This window comes from Ammospiza caudacuta, chromosome Z, assembly GCF_027887145.1.
Source record: "Ammospiza caudacuta isolate bAmmCau1 chromosome Z, bAmmCau1.pri, whole genome shotgun sequence".
Classification (NCBI taxonomy): Eukaryota; Metazoa; Chordata; class Aves; order Passeriformes; family Passerellidae; genus Ammospiza; species Ammospiza caudacuta.
Window position 1 is genome coordinate 14,639,901 of NC_080632.1, and position 22,027 is coordinate 14,661,927.

The 22,027-nt window shown below is 39.7% G+C and overlaps 1 protein-coding gene across 1 annotated transcript; it reads right to left on the reverse strand.

Moving 5' to 3' along the window:
- Positions 1 to 4,796: 4,796 nt before the first annotated feature.
- ALDH7A1 (aldehyde dehydrogenase 7 family member A1) lies at positions 4,797 to 20,749 on the reverse strand. Its single transcript, XM_058823374.1, has 18 exons — positions 20,540 to 20,749; positions 20,383 to 20,436; positions 19,319 to 19,384; positions 17,658 to 17,738; positions 15,226 to 15,349; positions 14,483 to 14,615; positions 13,858 to 13,902; positions 13,457 to 13,534; positions 12,489 to 12,586; positions 11,461 to 11,502; positions 9,747 to 9,841; positions 8,810 to 8,894; positions 8,424 to 8,530; positions 7,613 to 7,729; positions 7,079 to 7,176; positions 6,845 to 6,918; positions 6,023 to 6,098; positions 4,797 to 5,288 (listed from the first exon to the last, which is right to left on the reverse strand). The coding sequence occupies exons 1-18, from the start codon at positions 20,717 to 20,719 to the stop codon at positions 5,234 to 5,236; spliced, it is 1,608 nt and encodes a 535-aa protein (XP_058679357.1). The 5' UTR covers positions 20,720 to 20,749; the 3' UTR covers positions 4,797 to 5,233.
- Positions 20,750 to 22,027: the final 1,278 nt, after the last annotated feature.

A 22,027-nucleotide genomic window follows, 5' to 3' on the forward strand; every position in this document is an offset into this window, starting at 1 on the left:
CTAGAATCCTGCTTGTGCCTTTCTCATTTGCTTCCCCATCATCAGTATCTCATAATCTTTTCTGGTGATTTTGAATTCCTCATCCTCACTTTAAAGGCCCTTTCACTTTCTGCAGCTAATAATGAGTTGGTGTCTTCCAACATATTCTCCAGCAAAATTAAGGTGCTTTTCAGACTTTGCAGGGAGTCACTTCAGCATATCAGGCAGGGAAAAATAAATAAATCAGTAACACAGCTAACTAAAAAATATGAGAAGAAAATAAGCCATCAAAACAGAGTCACAGCAGCCAGTGTTGGTTACGCCAAACTAAAGTCCTCATGCTGGATTTTTAACCTACAAGGACTCACAACAACAGCAAATCTTCAGAGCATAGTTTGACTTACACTGTTTCATGAAACATCACCATAACTTTATTCTGCTATTTGCTCTGCTTTAAAGCAACACCATAAATCAACTGTCATCCAAGTCAAACTGAGAAGAGGAATGTGGCAAACAGATAGGCCCCATCTCTCCCACACACAATCACTAGCTCATACAGTTGTACGTGAATACAGACAAATAGGAGCTAGGAAGAGGTTTATATTCTCAGATTCTACAGGAATCCTGAACACTTCTTGTGGTACATGTGTTAAACAAAGTATCAGCAGTTGTGGTAAAAAATTTAGTTAGACAAACTACAACTCAAGGAGAGGCATGTGCTACACTTTTTAGACTTGTTTCTTGTCCAGCTGCCACATTGGACTGAGCCGTTTTATTATAGCTCAGTTTAATCAGGCCAGTGACTGAGTAGCCTTATAAATCCACAGAAGACAGGAGGCAATACCACTTAGTAACAGTTTGTGGATTAACCAAAAATCCTTAGAAGCAAGAGAGCTTATATTTATCCTGTTCCTTCTGAATCTCCCATTTTTAAACTCACCTGCTGCCATTTCATTCCCTCTGTGAGGCCGCTCAGCAAGCAGGCAGGTGATGTTAGTTGGCTTCGCTGTCACAGCTAAGGAGGTTTGGACACCTGTAGGGAGGGTGTCAGGGAAGCGTGAAACACAATTGCCACACACTGACAGCTTTTCAGACCCTAATGTAATGAAAGGATGTGCCTTTCTCTGAAATTCAGAGATCTAACTTGAGCTGTTTGTTTCCTGTAAGTCCATCTTGAAATCAGGCTGCAGGAAAACAGCTGTAATGCCAGAGAACACCAGCATTCTACTGAGTAAAGGAGGCATTAAACCATTTGTTCTTCCTGGCTGAAACACTATTATTTTTAACCTTTGGCTTTTGGAGTTAATGTTTTATATAACAATTGCACTAATCAACTGAGGCTTTTGCAGAATAGAGTGTATTTAATTACTAGCTCAGAGGCAGCAGTCCCAGATGTACTGGAACATAAAAAGCATTCAGACAAAGAGGTCTGTGTTCTACACAGCTGGCTAGCAAATGCAAAGGCTGCCCTTGGGCAGGCCTTAGCCTGGCCAACAGCGACACCGGGAGGAACACAAAAGTTTTTAAAAAGGCTCTGCTATGCAAGTCCCTGTCCAAAATGCATATGCATTTTCTTATTATTTGGAGGAAAGTAATCAGCTGTATGGAAAATCAGTGCTAATAATTTAGCAGAAATGAAAGACTGTTAACCAGTATTTACCTTTGTACCAGCTATCCATAGGGCAACCATGTCCAAAATGTGAGCCAAGACACTTACTTCAAGCAACACTTCAGTGGCAGCAGATGTTTGCACACTGAAAGCAATTAGTTTCCATTAGTTTTCAAACACCAAGCATGTACCACATGAGAGCATGGTTGCTGATTAAGGAATACCAAAGAGAAGATACTAAAAAAAAATCCTTACTAAGTCACAGTTTTGTACTCAAGAATTTGATTCTGTGTGATTAAGTCATTTTACCCCTATATTATAAGCCTTAATTATTTTTCTGCTTCCCCCTGAAAAATAAGAGGACACACTTGTGCAATACATAGCCTACACATTAGTGCAGGACCAAGAATGACAGCGATTCAAAAGAAAATCCAGGCAAAGTCTCCTTACTCTCATGTAATTTACACTTTTTCACATAGTTACTAATGAAATCAATGCAGAGACACGAACGGGTTAGTACACGTAATGAGTCTTGAATGCAGCACCTAAACACATGATTTCTCATACAGAAATATAGATGTCACAAATCAAAAGCTCTGGCAGCCATGTGGTTTTGAACTCATTCAGCAACAACACAGAATGATGAAAACACCAGATGAAAATAACGTGATATAACATGAATGGGCTGGTGTATTACTGCTGAAAGAAAATGGTGAACACTTTCCCTGTTGATTTAAATTCAACACTGCAGGACCACTTTTTGCAAAGTCCCAAGCTGGGACCCACTACTGGCAAGTAGTGTTCTTGGTTTCTGAAAATCATCACCTCTGCAAGAAGCTGTGATAGGACACAACAGGATAGAAGAAAAGCCGCCTACATCTCCCATTCTCACATTTCATTAAAAATCAATTTCTCTGTTTATCAGCAAAAATATTAATAGAATTTTCATCTTTCTTCAGGTAATAATATGGCAAGAAGAAAGGAAGTTACTTGTAAGACTGTTCCCATCAAGGTCATTTCACAGTAAGCAATACTGTGCTAACAAATGAATTATTGATCACGTGTCATTTAACACTTGTTATTCACTGGTGTTACACACTCAGTGGTAATTAAGTTTATGCAACAGTGGAAGACGCTGATAGAATTTGTATTAAAACTGCAAGTCCATTATGTTGAACATACCAGTAGCTCCAAGACACACATTTTATGAATTCTCAAAATTGCTTTCCCTGGGTGAGATAATCCACTGACAGCTAATGCAGTTCACAATCTCCTGAGTGGACTTTCCAAATTAAAGCAGAAATTGAGAAACTGTGTTCTTATAGTATCTTTAAACCTCCTTAGTTCATTACTTCATCATAACGATAACTATTTGTAGGCACCTGCATGCCTGCCAAAGCATATTACAGTCTGCTGCAGCCTTTAAAAGATGCTCTTCCCAGAGCCACTTCATAGGAAGTCATTCAGCAAACCAATTCTAGTCGGATTGTTCATCACCACATGTAAGGAATTCAAAGCTGTCTGGAAAGAGAAGCAGCACTATGATTACCTGCTCTGATGCCACATTTGCAGTCCAGTGTCAGCACAGATAACACATCTTTGGAATAGTAATTCCCATACTTTGCAAAAGTGGGGCTGAGTTTGTAACCTACTTATAGAGAGCTCATTCTCTGCCGATATAGCATGGATCTAACCCACTTACTCCTGACACACAGAAGCAGTTACACAAGCACTTCACGCCGAGTCCCTGTAAGGCTACCCTTACAAAAGCTTGCATCGAAGGAGGAATTATGTATCAAGTTGTCAAGTTAGCCTTCAGAAGTTTAGTGTGTTTGCTATGCAGCCACCTCTTGATCACATTTGTACGTTTATTCCATTCATATTAGTTTGCACATGAAGATTTGAAGACCAGTCAAACACCAGACTCACCATACCAGTTTTGTTCTTTTCATGAGCTGAATTCCCATACCTGAAGCCAGGTGGCAGAATCAACCTTATTTCTGTAAATTAAACAACTGGACTTGTGAGATAGTTTTACCCTAAAAAGAGCTTCTATTTTCAAGAAAAAAATCAGATGCAACATGAGGCTATCCAAAAACTATTATAAGCAGCAAGAAAAGAGAATTCTTGAACTAATTTCCCATTGTTAAGAGTTTCATAGTAACATTCAGTACCACAGAATAACATTAAAGAGTACAATTTTTATAAATTGGTGGTATTTGCTAAGCAATTATATTTGGGAATTGAATTGCTTCTCTGTCATATCTGCTAGTGATTATCTGCCTGTTTAGGGTACACCATTTCACTCTGTGTGCTAAGGTACAACATTCTTTAATGAAATGTTCAGACACAAAGAAGTAGAGGAGAGAATACTCCTGGTAGTAAGCGATTCAGTAAGAAAAAAAGCTTTGGCTACCTAATGTCTGATTTACAGAACACCAAAATACCTTATATTACATCTGTGTATAACACAGATGTAAAATTTAAAATACTATGCACTTTAAAATTAAACACACAGCTGAAAGGAGACCAACTAGCATTGTGGTGTGGTGGACCTTCAATCCAGTTCAAATGGCATTGTCATCAAAAGAACATCAAAATAAATCAATAGTCAAATCAGATTCCTAGAATCTGAGCCCATAATAAACAGTTCTGTCACATTCAGAGATAGTGGAAATTTGCTATATGACATTGAGAAGAAATCCCCACAAAAAATACATTATGATTCTCAGCTCTGTGGAAAGCTAAAATCAATCTAATAGCACTGTGTCTTTTCTCATCCTGAGTCCTGAGCAAGGTTCCTAAATGAGATGTTGTTGCCTGTAGTCTCCAGTGGCCAAAAGAAACTCTCATTTGAGGTGAAACACAAGTAAACAATATGTCTTTCCCTAGAAAAGTATTTCCTCCGACTGCATCTCCAGGTCTCATCTCCAGCCAGTCTGCTTGTAGGGTATCACACCCTGATATGGACAACCTGAATTGGCTGTAACCCCTTCAAGTGTTAAATGAGATTCCAAGACACTACAGTAGACCTCCATCTCCCAACATATGCTGAAAGTCTCCTTTCTGAAGGAGAGGCAGGAAAACTAAAGCAGAACTTTTAGCCCAATGATTCTTTTCCCAGCTAGAAACTTAGTGTGTGAAAATAAATAGTCCTCTGAATATTCCTGCTCAAAACCAGTGAATAAAACAAATGAGAAGCCCAAGATATTTCACAAAATGTACCTTTATTTATTCATTGAAAAATAGCCCTGTACTGCAGCCCAAATATCCCCCAGTAACAGGTACTGCAGGAAACTTGGCACACAGCTTGAAACACAGATGTAGCTGGAAATACCAGCAAAAGGTGGGGACGGGATAGAGGCAGTGTTAGTACTGAAATACAGTGTTAAGGCAACAGGTTATGCAGGCCACCTGGACCCAAGGTGGTTAGTTTTAGTCACCCTCCCTTCCTCCCAAAGACCACAGACTTCTCATCTGAAGACAAAATTAGTAAATACATTCATAGAAAGTGAAGCAACTAAAGAGCAGCTGATTTTCTGACAGAATTGGTTTCATATAATTAATTTTTATCCCCATGATGCTTAGGAGCTGCTTGATGCAGAAATTCTAGGATGGTTCATAGCACAGCCATTCATAAGGTGGTTACTGAAACTTGATTCCTTGAGCCAAGGGCAAATCTTTGCTGTAGTTGATTGTACTGAAAGAGAAACAATTTATAGACCAGACTTAATCACTGAGACAGACTGTGCAGTCCACTTGATATGTAAAAGCTGTTATATCTAAACTTCTCCAAAGCAGTATGCCTACTTAAAATTATGAACTAACTTTACTCCAGTTTTCAATATAGTAACCATGTACAGGAAAAGACAACATTTGCCATTTTCTCTTCCTTTATGGAGGATCTTACTTCTCTTTATGTATTTAATCTCTTACTAGGAGAATGTCCAGATAGAAAAATCAAGGTGGGATTTCTCACGTTCATAAGTCTTTGCATGGGAAAAAAAAAGATAGCACAGGTAAGAGCTATGGAAGTCAGCAGAGAACGCTAATGCTCATCCACTATTGGCTGTCAGGAGATTTGTGGATAGATAACCAACATATATAGCTGAATCGCCTACCAGAGGCAATAGTGGTGGCCCCTCACTGTGGTTGCAACTCAGAGTATTTCCTGACAAGTTTCAGGATGAATTTAAAATCAACCAATGGTGGGGGAACCCCAAAACCACCTAATTTTTTTCCTTTGAAAAGTTAAAAAAAATGTCTTTATAAAAACCCTCCAAATCTTCTTCGGCTATGAATGTGAAGAAAAGGCAATTACACTTAGAGATGGTTATCTCACATTCAGTAAAGATAGTAGCCTTGTAGCAAAGATTTATATGTTTTGCACTTTGGGAAGTTCATCTGTAATTTAAATTTATTTGTCTGTCTTACCAAGTAGACCGTCTCATGTAAAGTTTCCATGAATCACTTCCAGATTCTCTTCCCCCGCCAGTGTGCTTTTCACCACCTGTAGCAAAAACATTTTAAATTAAAACCTATTTTTGGATATGGCAATCTGGACTAATTCCAGAAGGTAAGACATTTTTATAAAAAAACATGGGAAAAACTATCCCTTTTCCTTGTCCCATATGTCAATTAAATTACCATCCCACACAACACACACAGTAGCTCTCTCCTCATGCTTGATGTAAAAAAAATATCTCCCTGGAGTTCAAAATCCCATCATGGTGGCACTAGAGGACCTTGTTTTAAAAACATTTCTCTTAACACAAGACAAGAGTACAAGAATGTGCTGGTTCTTGTACTGCTTAAATGATAAGGTTAATGCTTCTTCCACCCTCTTAGTTCCCTAAGTATATAAAAAAAGAGAAAAAAAGGCAAAATTTTTTATTATAAGATTTTCTCACAAAAATGCTACATGCCATACATCTTATATAAACTTACCAATGTACACAGAATTGCCCATGATTGTTTTAATTAAAACTTTTATAAAGTTTTCCACCTGGCCATATCTTTAAATACCTCCAGAATATATATCTGAGTAACATTCCTTTGATGGAGAGGAGGACAAGGAAATAACACATGGAATTTTTAAAAACCTACTACAGCTATTTTTAAAAGTTTAAATCTAACTACTGCTAGTCAATATCTGTTTTCTGCTAAAGCAGTATGATTCAAAATTAACTTTGATTTCATCACATTTAGTCATTTAAATTGACTGATTAAAACCTTGACAAAGGACAAGTAACATACCAAAAGCACCTCCAATCTCAGCTCCACTGGTTGGGATGTTAACATTCACAATGCCACAGTCAGATCCCTTTGGCCTACAAAGATAAGGTACAATTCCTCCTTAGGATCAGGAAAGGTTCCCTCCCTAAAATGAGGTCTGTAAATGCTCAACTAGCATTATGTAGATGTTTACAAAAGACATGAAAGACTAATCTTTTGTACCTCAGGAAAGTAAAAAAATAATTTAAATTATACCCTAGCCAGCGGAAAATCCTTCCCAAATCCTTGGTAAAGATACTGCTGGAAAGACCTTGTTTTACTTCATTATTCCAGGCAAAAACCTCCTCTTCCTCCTAGAAGAAGCACGTGTCAACGGTTAAGCCATGACCATCCAAAGCAAAGCAGTTACAAAGAAGCTCTGTGAGAAAAAACCCAACAATTCACAGCAATAATGCAAATGTACAGAAGGGCACTGGGCAAATACACATGTGCCACGTCAGCAATACCTGCACTGCTGCAGAACACAGTCTGCTTTTGAACAGATGTGAACAGTATCAACCATGAACACTAACAACAGAAACCTGTTCCTGTATCTCATTGTAGCTCCAGTGCTCTTCACAGAAACGGAGCTACACATTGAGTTGAACAGTGGCTCTCTCACAGCGCAGAACAAAAGCAACCACTTCTTGAGGGGCTGGGACAACTGTATAGACGTGACACATCTCTGATTTCTCTCTTGTGACTCTACTGTTACCATCCTTGACACTTGTTTCACCAGTGTTATTTTACCTTAAATTTCAGCACATACAATATGGGGGCAAACGTCTCAGTGTGGACAATGGGCGCGTTATGAGGAAGGCCAGTCACAATGGTTGGTTCCACATAGTTCCCAGGGCGATTTATAACCTTCAAAATAAATAAAAAATAACCAAGTAAGTTCCAATCAGAATCCAGCTTAACATTGGTGTAGGAAAGGAATCTTTCATGGTCTGACCACTACAGTTGAGAAATCAGAAACAGAAGGCCAGACAGGATAAATAACTTAAATTTTACTTATTTAAGTACTTAAAATATAGAAGCACAACTTATGTCCACTAAAGATATAATCAAGTTGTAATGTCTAGCAGCTGAAACTTCCTTTTTCCTGCTTGTAAGCTACTCAGAATTTTAAAGTATATAGAAGTTGCCAATGAAAGACAAGAAGCCCCAGAACAATCAGTCAATTAGAATTAAACATCCTATATGATGAAGATGTACAAGTGGTTGTCTTGTATCTCCAGTATTTCCTCAAGCTAGATATTGTGAGGGACAGAACTGCAATTTTCCTTTGTTACATGTTTGACATTCACCGTTTACATTGGCTTTTTTTTATTTTCACTATCACTTGCAATTGGGGAGTGGTGTAAGACCAGCTTCCAAGCAGAATTGCCTTTACCCTGAAGACAGGATTCCAATTCAAACAATTCTCAATCTGACTAACCTAACATCCTGTAGTGGCTGACAGGACAAGCTGAAGTACAAGTTTGGCCTAAGCCATCATGTTACTGTTTTTTTTTTCCTAGAGCACAAACTGTAGCAGTGAAAATAAAAGTTAAGTCACCTTTCCGCCACAGACCACAGAGCCACCTTGTTGTTTTGCTTGTTCTACTGCATCAAGGAACATTTTCACTGCTTCTTTGGTATGAAGAGGCCCATACAGAGTGTCAGCTGAAAAAAGATTCAGAAGCATACTTTCATCAAAACTGTGTATGTTTGCAAATATTCTTATCTTAGAATTAACTGTTTAATCTGTCCAGGATGAGCAGTATTACCCAGATTGTTCATTTTCCTTTCTGAGTCTGTATTCTAACTGAAACCAGCAATTTCCACCCCCTGGTATATTGCTAAACTTAGATAATTTGGATCTATAATCACTTCAGAATTTAAACAGAAAGAAACCAACAGCAACTTGTTTCCTAAACCCGTGAGACGGAAATAGCTACTTACAATCCCATGGATCACCGATGCGGACCTGGGCATAGGCCTTGGCAAGCTTTGCCACCACCTCATCATGGATGCTTTCATGGAGAAACTAAAACATGGTAAGAAAGTTGTAAGACAGGGCAGCCTATGTAACTACTCCTCAGGTACTACTGCACTTTGAAGGGGGCTGAATGAAAGAATGGAAACACTGTTGTTCATATTCAGCAAATCCCAAAATTAAAAAGAGACAGAGGCCAAGGCCTCTGAAATAGCACAAATAGCAGAAAATGAAGATGTAAAACCTTCATGATAAAAATTTAAAACAAGCCAAGTAACAAAAATCTGTTTTAATTTTACCCCATCTCAGATCAGTACTATCAATGTGCGCTGTAAACATTTCAATTTAGGGTTCTAGAACAAACGCTCCAGAAATTTTATTGCTCCAGTTTGAGGAATCGCTGCCCATCCAATACACCTGAATCAATTTACCCACATCCATTTTACCTAATATTTCCTGAATTAACCTAACAGTGACAAGATGGACACTGACACTATAACACTGTTGAACTTGTTGAAAATGATTGGTTAAGAATTAATAACAAAGCAGGTAACACACACACTCTTGCTTTGCTGCAATATAAACACTGAACCAAAATTTGTAGCAGTCACAAGCAAAGCTCTGGCAATGAAAACAGAAATACAGAACTTTGCCAAGTACTATTTTCCTGACTTAAAGCACATTTAGAAATACATACAAAGAAACTGTTTAGAGCTAGAATTACACTGGAATGAAACTATGTTCTTATTTTCCTAACATACTTTTTTTGACAAAATAAAAGCGTGTTTCAAATATTATTTGTTGCTTTTCACAATATTAGGAATTGTTAGTCATTTTCTCAGCCAATCTGGAATTAAGTTAAAATTCAGAGCTACCCAAACGAGACCACACACATTTACTCACCAGCCTTCTAGCAGTTGTGCACCGCTGACCTGCTGTTCCCACAGCAGCAAATAGAGCAGACGGAATGACTAGGTTCAGATCTGCGTCTTCAAACACTTAAAAAAAAATTAAAATATGAGCATGTTACTGGAGTAAACAGGCAGTTCACAAGACTTAAGATGCTAAACAATATTAGAAACTGACAGGTTGGTCATGAACCTTTAGGAATAGTTGCACAAGTTGGAACAGTTGCACAGCATGGTAAGATACAAAGAAACACCTTGAAACTCCTACTATTTCTCTGCAGCTGGAATCAGACACATGCAATTGGAACTGTAGGTTTGAACTACTGAAGGGAGCCTTTTGCAATAAAGTTTGCAAATAATTCTAGCTTCCTTTTAATCCAGGAAACCACAAGCAATTTCTTGCCATTTCTCCAATCTCTCACTAAGAAGTTTATCAGCATAAAGTAACAATCATAAAGTGTATCCACATGGCCTTGCAAAAAGCACAGCTAAAACACACAGGGGTACAGTAATATAAAATGTACAATGAGTTGAACAAATACATCTGGCTAGAAGACATTGAGATGTTTTATAAAGCTCAAACGATCCCCAAAATATCACTTGGCTTAACCAGTCCCAAAAAAAGTCTCTTAAGCATCCAAAATCTTTAGGAAGGTTGGGATGAAGACCAGCCAAACAATGAATATGTGATCATTCAAAGTCAATTCCAAAAAAAGCAGGACTTCAACATTAAAAAATAAACAATTTTCAAAGCATAAAACAAGTTTATACTGCTGGCTACAAAGCAGCATAGAAAAAAAGAAGGACCTGCTCAAATGTGATTTTCAAAAGAGTAGATGACGTAGCATCATGTTTGTACTTCAAAAGAGTATATATATGTAAATAAGCACATTTGTCCAGAATATGAGAAAAGTGAAACAAAAGGCAACAGCACAACAGGACAGCAATTTAGGTATTAATTGAGCTTATATATTCTTTTGGCAATGTTGCTCAGCCTTGTAGTATTTGTTGTTTTTCTAGGAACTGGATCATACCCTAAGGAACTTAAACCTGAAAAATAAATACCTTTATGCTTTTCTTTCAAGTATCATAAGGACCTTATACTTTACATATATATATATATATATATATATATATATATATATATATATACACTTATGCTCTAAAATGCTTAAAGTGTAGTGTTCACAAGATAATATATAAAGTGCAGACCAGCATTTCCCAGGAAAATGGTGGAGTTGTTATGGATGGAAGCATCCAGAAGGTATGAGGCACATGGGGACATTGTTTACTGATGAATATGCTGTTGCTGGGTTAAGAGCTAAAGTCAATCTTAAAGGTCTTTCCCAACCTTAATGATTCTACAACTAAAAGTATCCTATAATCAAACTCGCTTAGTTTAACATTGTCCACAACCCATTATTGAAGCTTACTGCTTCTCTCATTCCATTCTCCTCTTCAACACTGATTACTTATGAGACCTTGGAATCTTACTCTTTGTCTTAAAACACTGCTCCCTCCACAATACCAAAGACAGAAAAATCCCACAACATTCTATTATTCTACACAAACTAGATGTACTTTTAAAAGCCCAGGGCTGGGGGGGAACAAATAAAAGAAACAGAAAAAAAGTGACAATTAGCTATGAATATTTGCATACTAGCTTCCAAATATAATCTATGGGACTAAATTTCTACAGCACATATTACCAATAATGGCATTGTTTCCTCCCAATTCCAGCAGGCTTCGACCTAATGAAAAACACAAAATAAGTTATACCATAGCCACAAGTATTCCCTGTACCTCAATGAGACTACCTCTAACTAGAGCTAAGCTTCATGAAACATATTTTTAAGGATAAACAAAACATTTTAGAGATCACAGTCTAGACAAAGCAGAAAATTACACCAAATACTACATCTATCACATGTCATGAAGATACATGCACAGCAGTTATGGCATAATGAAGTTTAAAAAGATAGGCAAAAAAATAGCACTGGAAAGAAAAAAAATTGAAACAGGAAAAAGTTGCGGCATAAATAGTATGACATAGATAAAGAATAAGGTCCTACAAAGATCAAAATGCACATAAAATTTAACTAAGCTAATTTATTTCCCTGGCAACTGTTTATCTACAATCTGAGACAAAAAATAACAACCTGCATCTGGGTGAATATTTGCTACCTGTTCTGGTTTCTGGGGGGGCTTTTTTACACTTGCATGCACTTCAAATGTATAAAACAAAAAAAATATGTTTGCAAGGTGCTGCTCATAAACTAAGAAGTAAGAATCTAGCAGCTGAGATTCTTGCCTGTACACTTTTAAATATTTGCAACAAAAACAGCACCTCCAAAATCATCATTGTATTTATCAGGAGTAAAAGGTGAGAGGGACTGTATTCATGTATTCTATTCACATTGGTAAAAGACCATAAGCCCTGGTTGTTCACCCTAAAAATCTCCATACAACTAAATACTAATGGACACCACTACACCTCTCCTCACATTAATTGTAAGACTATAGATTTGCAGAAAAACTGAAAAAAAATCTGAATTGTAACAGAACTAACTGAAAATGCCATATGTATCTACAAGCAGTTTGAAATCCCCATTTATCCAAGACAAAAAAAAAAAAAGTAACACAGCTGAAAACTGTGTTACTGTTATTTTAAAATCTTATGGGGCACTGCTGCCTTCACCAAACATGGAAATAAATAGAGAGGAACCCACACACTCACCAAATCTCTCCTGAACCATAAGTGCTACTTGTTTGCCCACTTTTGTGCTGCCAGTGAAGGACAAGAGGTCCATTCTCTCATCTCTAGCCATTGCTGTCCTGCACAATGGGACACAAAGCACTGTGCTCAACAAAAGAAATGCAGACAGAAAAGCAGCTTGCACCTTCCACATACATCAGCTTCAACCAGGGAGAGCTTTAAAGCCAGAGTTTCTTTGAAACATCAGGCAACTGAGCTAATGGCAGGAAAGCTTCCCCTTAGCCAGAAAAAAAGGAACAAGGCTGTTTCCATGCACCTTTTCAGGCCAAAAAAGCATCACCTGCACTAACACTGACATTCAGTCTAAAGTATATTGTGAGATTAGTTCCAGTTGTTATGATCCACAAGAAAACATGCAAATCTATGACTTTTTTTAATGTTTGCCATATGCTTTGCCTTCTCTTAAAATACTCAAAAGATATATCTGAATATACATTTGTACTGGGGATTTCCTCATGGTAAAAATCAAGCAAAGTGATTTAGATTGTACAGCTTCCAAGCTGTACAATAGATGTACACAGATATACATCTATGAGCAACTGCAGAGTTCTGCACAAACATGGAAAAGGGGAATTATTCTCCTCCACAACTAATCTAAAAGTCACTATACATTGAAAACTCTCAAGAACGTGGTAAGGGAACCTAATATTAGCTGTACTCTTTGGGTGTAAGCATATGCAGAAGTGGAATATAAACTTAGTCATGCCTCTTCATTAAATATCTGACAAGTTCTTTGTTTGCAGCTGATCTCACAACAGCAAGTAGACATATGTATTATATTTAATGGAGGACTAGAGCCAGAGTTTCAGACCAGCTGATAAAAATCATGGCAACATGTGCATTCCGAGAGATTAGAATAACTTCACAAGTACCTCAAGAATATTTTTTCCTTTTATAAACGTTCACAAAACACAAGAAATATTACCTACCCAATGTCTGCTCCACCACAAACCAGAGAGCAGATTGCTCCAGGCAACTTGTTATCCTCCAAGACTTTTGCAATTATCCTGGAATCAAAGATGTAAAAATGTTAGAGATTTCTGACACGTGCAAATGGGGAATGAACCATTAGAACTGTCTGGGGGTTTTGGGGTAGTAGTGGTTTGGGGTAATTGTTCTCAGGAGTTAATATTAGATCTACAAAACTTAGTAATTACCTATTTTAAGGGGCCTACTTTTATTTAGCATTTTAAAATAAATGTTATGGGTAATGCACAGTAAGTATTTAAAATGTTGATATAAAGTAACAATAAACCTAAAGGAAGTATTGCTATGAAATTCATTCTTTGGAGAAGTTCTCCTTTTGAAGATCAAAGAAACCAGAACTCACTTTGTAACAGCAACACTAACAAGGGATGTTGTAGGAGCACCCTTCCTAGAAAGCGAAAAAAAAATTTACATTATCTTCTTATTTAATTATTTAAGAATAAGAAATAATTCAAATAAGCAATTTTTAGGGTCTCTGATCTACAGCACACTTTGGTTAGGCTAGTTTTGAGGTACAAATTAGGACAGGAACTCAAGAATTTTCTTCTACAGCTGAGCATTCAGAACTTCTACTGAAATCCATGTAGACAATGGCTAGGTCAGACTTTAGAATGAAGGAGGTAGATGAAATCAAAGTAGGAGATGGGAGAGAAAGTAAAGCTACTTATTTAGATTTTTAATCTTAGCTGTACCAACTTGGAATATATTAACTACCACTGCTGCAAGCCCTCACTGTGGGTTGTTAATTCATAGGCCATTTGGCTAAGTCCTGGATGGATCTGCACCATAGTACCTCAAAAAAGAGGTTACCACAAAATTAAAAAAAGCTCTGACTAAAAATTATTTACACCTACCCTAGACAGAATCAAATAGCCAGAAACACTTGACACTCAATAGCAATTTCATGCTTGAGTTAATAGCTTTCCAATTTATGAAAACTGTTATCAAGGTGGACAGCTAGCTCTTACCAGAGGCAAGCATTTCCACAGATCATTGCAATCGCGCTGTTCCACCCATAAACTGCCACGGGGAAGTTGAAGGCTGTGATGACTCCCACCAGCCCAACAGGATTCCACTGCTCTATAAGGGCATGGCCAGGTCCTGAAAGCAAAGCCACAACATAATACAGTTTTCATCCATTTAATGTCTGGGGTTTTTCTAAAAAGGGAAAATATGTAAGCAAGAAGCCTAGCATCACTCTTCAGTCCACCACAGCCTTAGCTTGCAAAGAGCTGTGTTATTTGTGTTCTGCAGCTTACCTGGATCAAGGTTAGCTAGATTGTGCAAAAAGCTAATGATCTGACAACATAAAGTTTTATTTTAAACGTAATGATGACTTGTGGTAATCAATAACTGACAAGGAGGTCTCTCCTTTCTAAGTACACTTCAAAACTTTTTACATACTTTTCTCTACCACCTTTCATCAATTAAAAAACCAAAGAGAATCTAATGTTTCAAAGAACAGAGAAAGTGGATGGACTGACTTGCTTATCTGTCACTTCATTAGGTACTTCAATAGCTGGCACTACTGCCCACCACATGTATTCCTAAAGCTCCCTAAATAACACACAGAACAGAGATCTTGATGCACTACAAGACCATATATTTAAGTAACACCTCCATATCTGAATTTCTTTAAAGAAAAAAAACACCAAACACCAAACAAAAAACCAAAAAACTCCACAAACAAAACAAAAAAACACATACTTACTTTCTGAAGGCAAAATAGGTCCACCAATCATTCGGGACAAACCAACAGCATAGTCACAGACATCAACATACTCCTGCACTTCCCCAACACCCTCGACAAAAATCTTTCCCATTTCTAAAGAGACCTGAAAAAATTCAGAGTAAGACAAACTTTTTTACAAAATTCCCGTGGATCCCTAATATATTTTGTCTCCACTTAATGTCAAGTGTGTCTACTGACCAAGTAAGATTTTAACACACACTTTTTCATTAGGAGATTCACCTCTTCCCCAGTTATTCAGAACTTAAGGAAACAACACACTAGACAACCGGACAAGGGTCATATCCCAATACAACAGGAAGAAATTAGAAAAGGAAATTCATGGAGAAAAATTTTTAAAAAACTATTGAAAGGAAGATCCAATACTAAGGATATGTTTTGATCAACAATACCCTGGATTTACATCCGCAGGCTTGCCTACATTGTGGGCCAGACAAGGAACAAGTTGAAAAAGAGGGATTACTCTGCTCCAGCAAAAGAAAACAGCCACTTACGTTTTTCATATACAAACTACTCATTTTACAATATTTCAAAGCAAATTTGAAAGATTTCATTTGCAGACACTGCTGAAAATGCTTTTACATATTTAGTATTTTAGTAACCTGGGATATTTAGGATCAATTTATTGATTTTTTTTTTCCTGAAGTTGACCTTAAACTACATTCTTCTCTTAAAATTATGTTAGACTTACTCCATTGAAATATATCAGTGAGAATAATCTGGTATTTGAAGATATCGCCATCCAGAAACGGGAAAATCTCAAAATTTGGGAGCTGAAAAATCACCTACTTATCTCCATGCAGTTTGTGGTCATGCTCTGACAGCTAGATGTGGACTTCAGGCAGATAACACCTGCCACTTTATAGTGATGACTGTATTTTAAAAAGGCTGTTAAATGATGCATGAGGTTCAAAGGATTTCCACAGGATTTTTCTCTCCATGTGAAAGTTAACACAAAGGCAACTAACCGTACTTCTCTGATGCCTGTGGTTATCTCAAGACAGAAGGAACAGTCCTTATCTGTGACCAAAAACAGAGCAGCATCCGACACATCTACTAAGAAACACAGCAGTGGCTCTGTAGGTGCAGTAGAAACACCTGGATACTTCACCAGGGCATGGCAAGGTGAGGCTGGAAATTTCCTACAGTGTTTGAGAAAGATGAGTTTCTATACAGCTCCTTTTTACATATCCTAAAGCCAGGCAAAGTCCTAAAACCTGAATACCTACTGCACTTCTTTCACCCTGAAATTCATCTCCAATCCTAGCAGAGCTGAACACACATATTATCTGTTTGGGAAAACTAAGAAAATATGGCAAGAAGCCATAAGTTTTGGTCAAGAATAGAGAACAAACTTCTGTAGGTCCACACTCATCAGGGAAGCTCTACTGTTTTTGAATACAGAAGTATGTTAGCACTCTAATTCCACAACAGAAACTGTGCTGAGGAGACAACATCAAGGGAAAGAGAACAAGGTTTTGAAGGTTAACAATATGGGCTTGACTACACAAGGAGTTATTCACTGACAGCTGTTTCTGAACAGCAGCACAGACAGGCAAGTCCTGCAAAAAGAAAGTGGAAGTTCCCCACTTGACTCCTTTTCTTCCCTAGCAAGAAAAGAGTAAAGCAAGAGTTTTAAAGGAGTGGTCCTTCAGCCTTTATGCCCTGCACGGCACTGCTAGATCATCTCATTAAGACCATCTCAACTTCTGAAGCCTCATGTTTCCACATGTCACTTGGCAAAGTCCTACAGATCATCAGAAATAGCTCAAAGCTAAAAGCTCTGTATTAAGGGAAGGTCTTTTTCAAGATACTTTTAGTATGAGAAAGTGCCCTATCTGACAAACAGGAGGGAAAATAGCAGGGCAACAGTTGTAACACTCATCCCAGAGAAGCCCACAATAAATTTTCTTTTCCTATTACACATTGTCAATTCACAGAATCACAGAATACCCTGAGCTCAAAGGGACCCACAGGGATCAAGTCCAGCTCCTGGCCAAGCACTCTCTCCAGGAATCACACCATGTGCCTGAGAGCATTGCCCAAATGCCTCCTGAATTCTGTCAGGCTTGGTGCTGTGACCACTTTCCTGGGGAGCCTGTTCAGTGCCCAAACATCCTCTGGGTGAAGAGCCTTTTCTTAACAAGTAACCAAACTCTCAGCTGACACAGCTTCATGCCATTTCTATGCCATAATAATTTTTTTCTTCTTTTTAAAATTAAAAGGTAATTAGGCAAGCTAATGGAACTAACAGCAATTACTTAACAATTACTAAGGTTAGTATTGCAGAGAAAACTTAGTGTTACTGAAAAAAAGCAGTTTTGAAATACCGCTCACCCTCATTCCCCATTCCACCTCCCAAAAAATGTGGGCTACTTCTGAAAATACCTTACCAAGCTTCCTAGAACTTTGATTTTTTGTCTCAGGGCATCACCAATCTGTCGCACTATTTCTCCACGTTTAGGTGCAGGGATCTAGTCAAAAGAAAACAGAAGAATCTATGTGAGATTGAAAATCTGTAACTACTGCTGTATATATACTTCTAGTTTTCTGTCCTTGTAGTAAGCAAGCACTGATTGCTGTGCTTTTTTGCTTATCTTCTGAAGACACTGTTACTTGTTCATTTTTATCATGTGCCCTGCTTTACAAGAAGCTGTTTTCTGCCTCAGGGACTGATAGCAGTACAAACATTTTGTCTGTTCAAAACTTCAGTTTCACTAAATATTGCCAAAAGCATTCAGATTACTTCTATTACTTCTGTTCAACTACATCAGCCCCAATGCAACCAATCAGCTGCATCTCAAGAAATAAGCATTTTTCATAAAAGTGCACTTAATGGTTTCTGAGCCTTGAAGTGTACTTAATAACACACTTTCAAACTTCCTTTTAGTATGACATTTACCTTGTTAGCAGAAATTAAGACACACAAAAAACTCAATCATGAAAATATTAAGCTCATACACCTACTCTTAATATATTTTTTTAATGTGGAACCAGTATGGTAAATAATAATCCATAGCCAAGATCAATTTGCAAACTATATGCTAGCAGTTCTCTATTAGAAACAAGACTGAGGAAAAATGCATAAACCATGCAAGCATATCTCTTTACAGACAGTATCTTTTCAAATAAGCTCATTACAAACAGCAAAGTTCACAAATTAATAACAAATAGCTTTGAGGAAAAGCCTTCAAGAAACATTTGACGTGTTGATTCTTTATCTGTTGGATTGCTTTCAGGTTATTGCCGAAAGTGTTAAGAGTTACCAACATTATACTCACAAATTGTAACAAAAAACCACTAACATATCCTGAGGAAGCTGTTTTGTTTATCCTAAACTTTGTTGTCTTCAGACGAGGTAAACTACTTTGCTGGCTAAAACACAGAGTGCACATCGCCTTTTGAAATCCAAAGGAACAACAGGTAGCTGTAAGAACCAAGCCTGGCACAGCCATCAACAGAATGGGTGCTGGCTGGGCACGGCTGGTAGGTCTGCGTGGGGAACTACAGCTTGCTAAGGAAAAACAGCTCAGCTGTTATATACAACGTAACACTAATGCTTTTGAACCACACAGCTGTTCTGTGAAATACCAACACCGCAGGTGAAACAAAACCCCCCGTGCTTATAACCAGCAGTTTTTCCCACACCAGGGAACAAGAAGATGAACAGAAGTTACTCCTCCAAGTACTCCACAGATCTCTCCCAGAAGAGGGGGTGACAGGAAGTGAAACATGCACAGGGACAGTTTACTTGCTACACGGTTTCTGAACTTCACCAGACCTGTTGGCAACAGCACACGGGCACAAGCCTTGGTAAATCTGCCAGGGTTTTCAAAACAAACATATCCCACAAGTCAATGTCCTCATCTTTGTACCTCAATGGCATCACACACACAAACTATCTGGGTTTGTTTCTTCAGGTCCCCATTGCAGATTTTTGCGCTAATGCACCACACACAGTATAAACACATTTTTACACCTTCACTTTATGGGGCAATTAATAGCCTGTCTCTGCCAGAGATCTGTAATAAAAGAGAAATCTCCATTTACTTACATCAGCCCAGACCTTCCATGCCTCTTTAGCCTTCTTTACTGTTTCTTCATAATCCTCCAAATTACCCTGCATGAAGAAGCACATCAAAGTAAGGAAAATCAAATCCCCAAAAGAAATGCCACAAAAAAGCTTCTGCATCCAACTCAAGATATTTTTATAGAGTGTACTTGCACTACAGGATGCGACTTTTATAGAATGCCTGTAACTTGACACAATTTGGATCCAATATTACAAATTGTCTAAAGCCACTGTCAATGAAAAGCACATATGCTACCTAAATTAAAAAAAAAAAAAAAAAACAACAAAACACCACCCAAAACAAAAACAAACATAAAAAAAGAAAGAAAAAAAAACCACAAGCAGAAATTTTCATTCAGGTGTTTGAGGAAGCTCAATATAGAATAACTGTTTTATATATGTTTGTATCTAGACATACATACACACATATATAAATATGTCCTACTCCATCAGCATCACTGGACATCAAGGGTTAGATGAGTCCTAATACACAAAAGGAGTAGATTACTATTCTTTTACTGTAAGAATAGTGCTATTCTTACAGTAAAAACATTCACAAATTTACTACTTGAATGTCACGTTGGTCTCCCAACTACCTGCTCCCAGGCCTCTCATCCCTACTAAATAGGCACAATCTGCCCCTATTCTGCAACTTCCCTCAGGACAAACGAAAAGGGAAGGGCGGAGCCCTGGCTCTTCCCAACAACGCTTGCAAGAGTGCGAGGCGGAGGGCTGGAGGTCAAGTTAAAAAAAAAAAAGAAAAAAAAAAAAGAAAAAGAAAAAAAAAACGGGCAAACAGACTGTTTTTCTTCCCAGGAAAGCCGCAGGCATATTGCCAGCAGTAGGCCCTGGCTGCGACGAGCACCAGCGGCCGCCCTGGACTCAACACCCCACGGACCCTGATGTGGAATCGGGAGTTTGGTGCCCTTTGCTATCGGGTGGCGGGCAGGGGCAGCGCCCAAACCAAGGCCCCAGAACGCCCCGCTCCGGTGACAGGGCCCGCGGGCAGCTCCCGCCGCGCCGGTGCTGCCCCCGGCCGCGCTCACCTGCCGGACGCTGGCGATGGGCTCGTTGTTGGCGGGGCAGTACGTGGTCACCACCTAGAGCAGGACGAGAGCGGTGAGCGGCAGGGCCCCTTCCCCCGGGGCACGGGGCGCGACCCCCGAGGCCCCGCCGCCCCCCACCCCCGCGGCCGCCCCGCACCTGCCCGCGGCCGCCCCAGCGCCCGTTGTACACGCCCGGGTTCTCCTCCTGCAGCCCCAGCTCCCGCAGCCACGCGTAGCGCTCCTGGTTGATCAGCAGCGTGGACATGGCGGCGGCCGGCGGCGACCCTGCCCTCGGCAGCGGCAGCAGCGCAACGAAGGCGCGCCGAAGCCCCAGCATGGCCGGCGGCCGCCAGCGCGAGGGGACGGGGCAATGGCGGCCGCGCCCCGCCCGCCCGCGGCCATTGGCGGCGCCGTACTCGCGCCCCCCGCCCCGCCCCGCCTGGCCCCGGCCCCGCTGGCGGGTCTGGCCGCGCCGAGCCCCCTGGCCGGGACCCCTGACCCGGCCTGACCGAGCCTCCCTGACCGGGCCTCCCCTGACCCGGCCTCCCTGACCCGGCCCCCCTGGCCGGGACCCCTGGCCCGGCCTCCCTGACCGGGCCTGATCGAGCCTCCCTGACCGGGCCTCTCCTGGCCGGGACCCCTGACCCGGCCCCCCCTGACCCGGCCCCCCTGACCCGGCCTGACCGAGTGTCCCTGACCGGGCCTCCCCTTCCCCGCACTGGCAGCACAGCTCAGCCCGTGTGCTGTCCGAAATCCCCCCACACTCTGCTGCTTTTCAAGAAGGGACGACTGAGATGGGACCTCATCAATGTCTATGAGTTTCTGAATGGAGGGTGGCAAGAGGACAGAGCCAGGCTCTGCTCAGTAGTGGCAAGCAACAGGATGAGAGTCAACAGGTAGAAACTGGTGATGGAGAAGTTCCACTTGATCATGAGGAAGAATTTTCTGTGCAGGGGGCTAAATCCTGGAACAGATTGCCCAGGGAGAGTTGGAGTCTCTCTCGCTAGAGATACTCAATAACCATCTGGAGGCAAATCTGAGCCACGTGCCCTGGGATGACCCCACTTAAACAGTCAGGTTGGACCAGATGACCCACTGTGCTCCCTTCCAATGCAATCCATTCTGTGGTTCTGTGTGATTCCATATGCCCTTCCAGAGCGGCAGGGGCAGAGACGTCCCCAAGTCAGGTGTTTCTAATTGCTGCAGAAAATAAGAAAAAGGGGCATCAATACAAGGGAAAAAACATGTAGCTGTCCTTACGCAACAATAGTAGTATGTGGGAGTATGCATAATTCTTTCTGCTCTCCAATACCATGCCTGAATGTCAGTTAAAAATCTCAGTGTCTTTGGTTTCTGAGCCAGCCACTTTATCTACATGCCAGTTTGTGAAATTACAACATTTTTTTCCCCCATATGCAGGACTGACACACTTACTTGATATGCACTCACCATGCAAAACTGGAAGTGGTTTCTGTCCCATATTTTTACTGTAATTACACTTCAGTGGCTTTGAAAATTTAAATGACTCATTGTGATAATGAAATATTGCTCATTTTCAGGGATCCAATATTTTCTGAATGACCAAACCTATGAGGAATAAACCTCAATACTAAGATTGAAATGTCTCAGCTTATAGGATAGAACA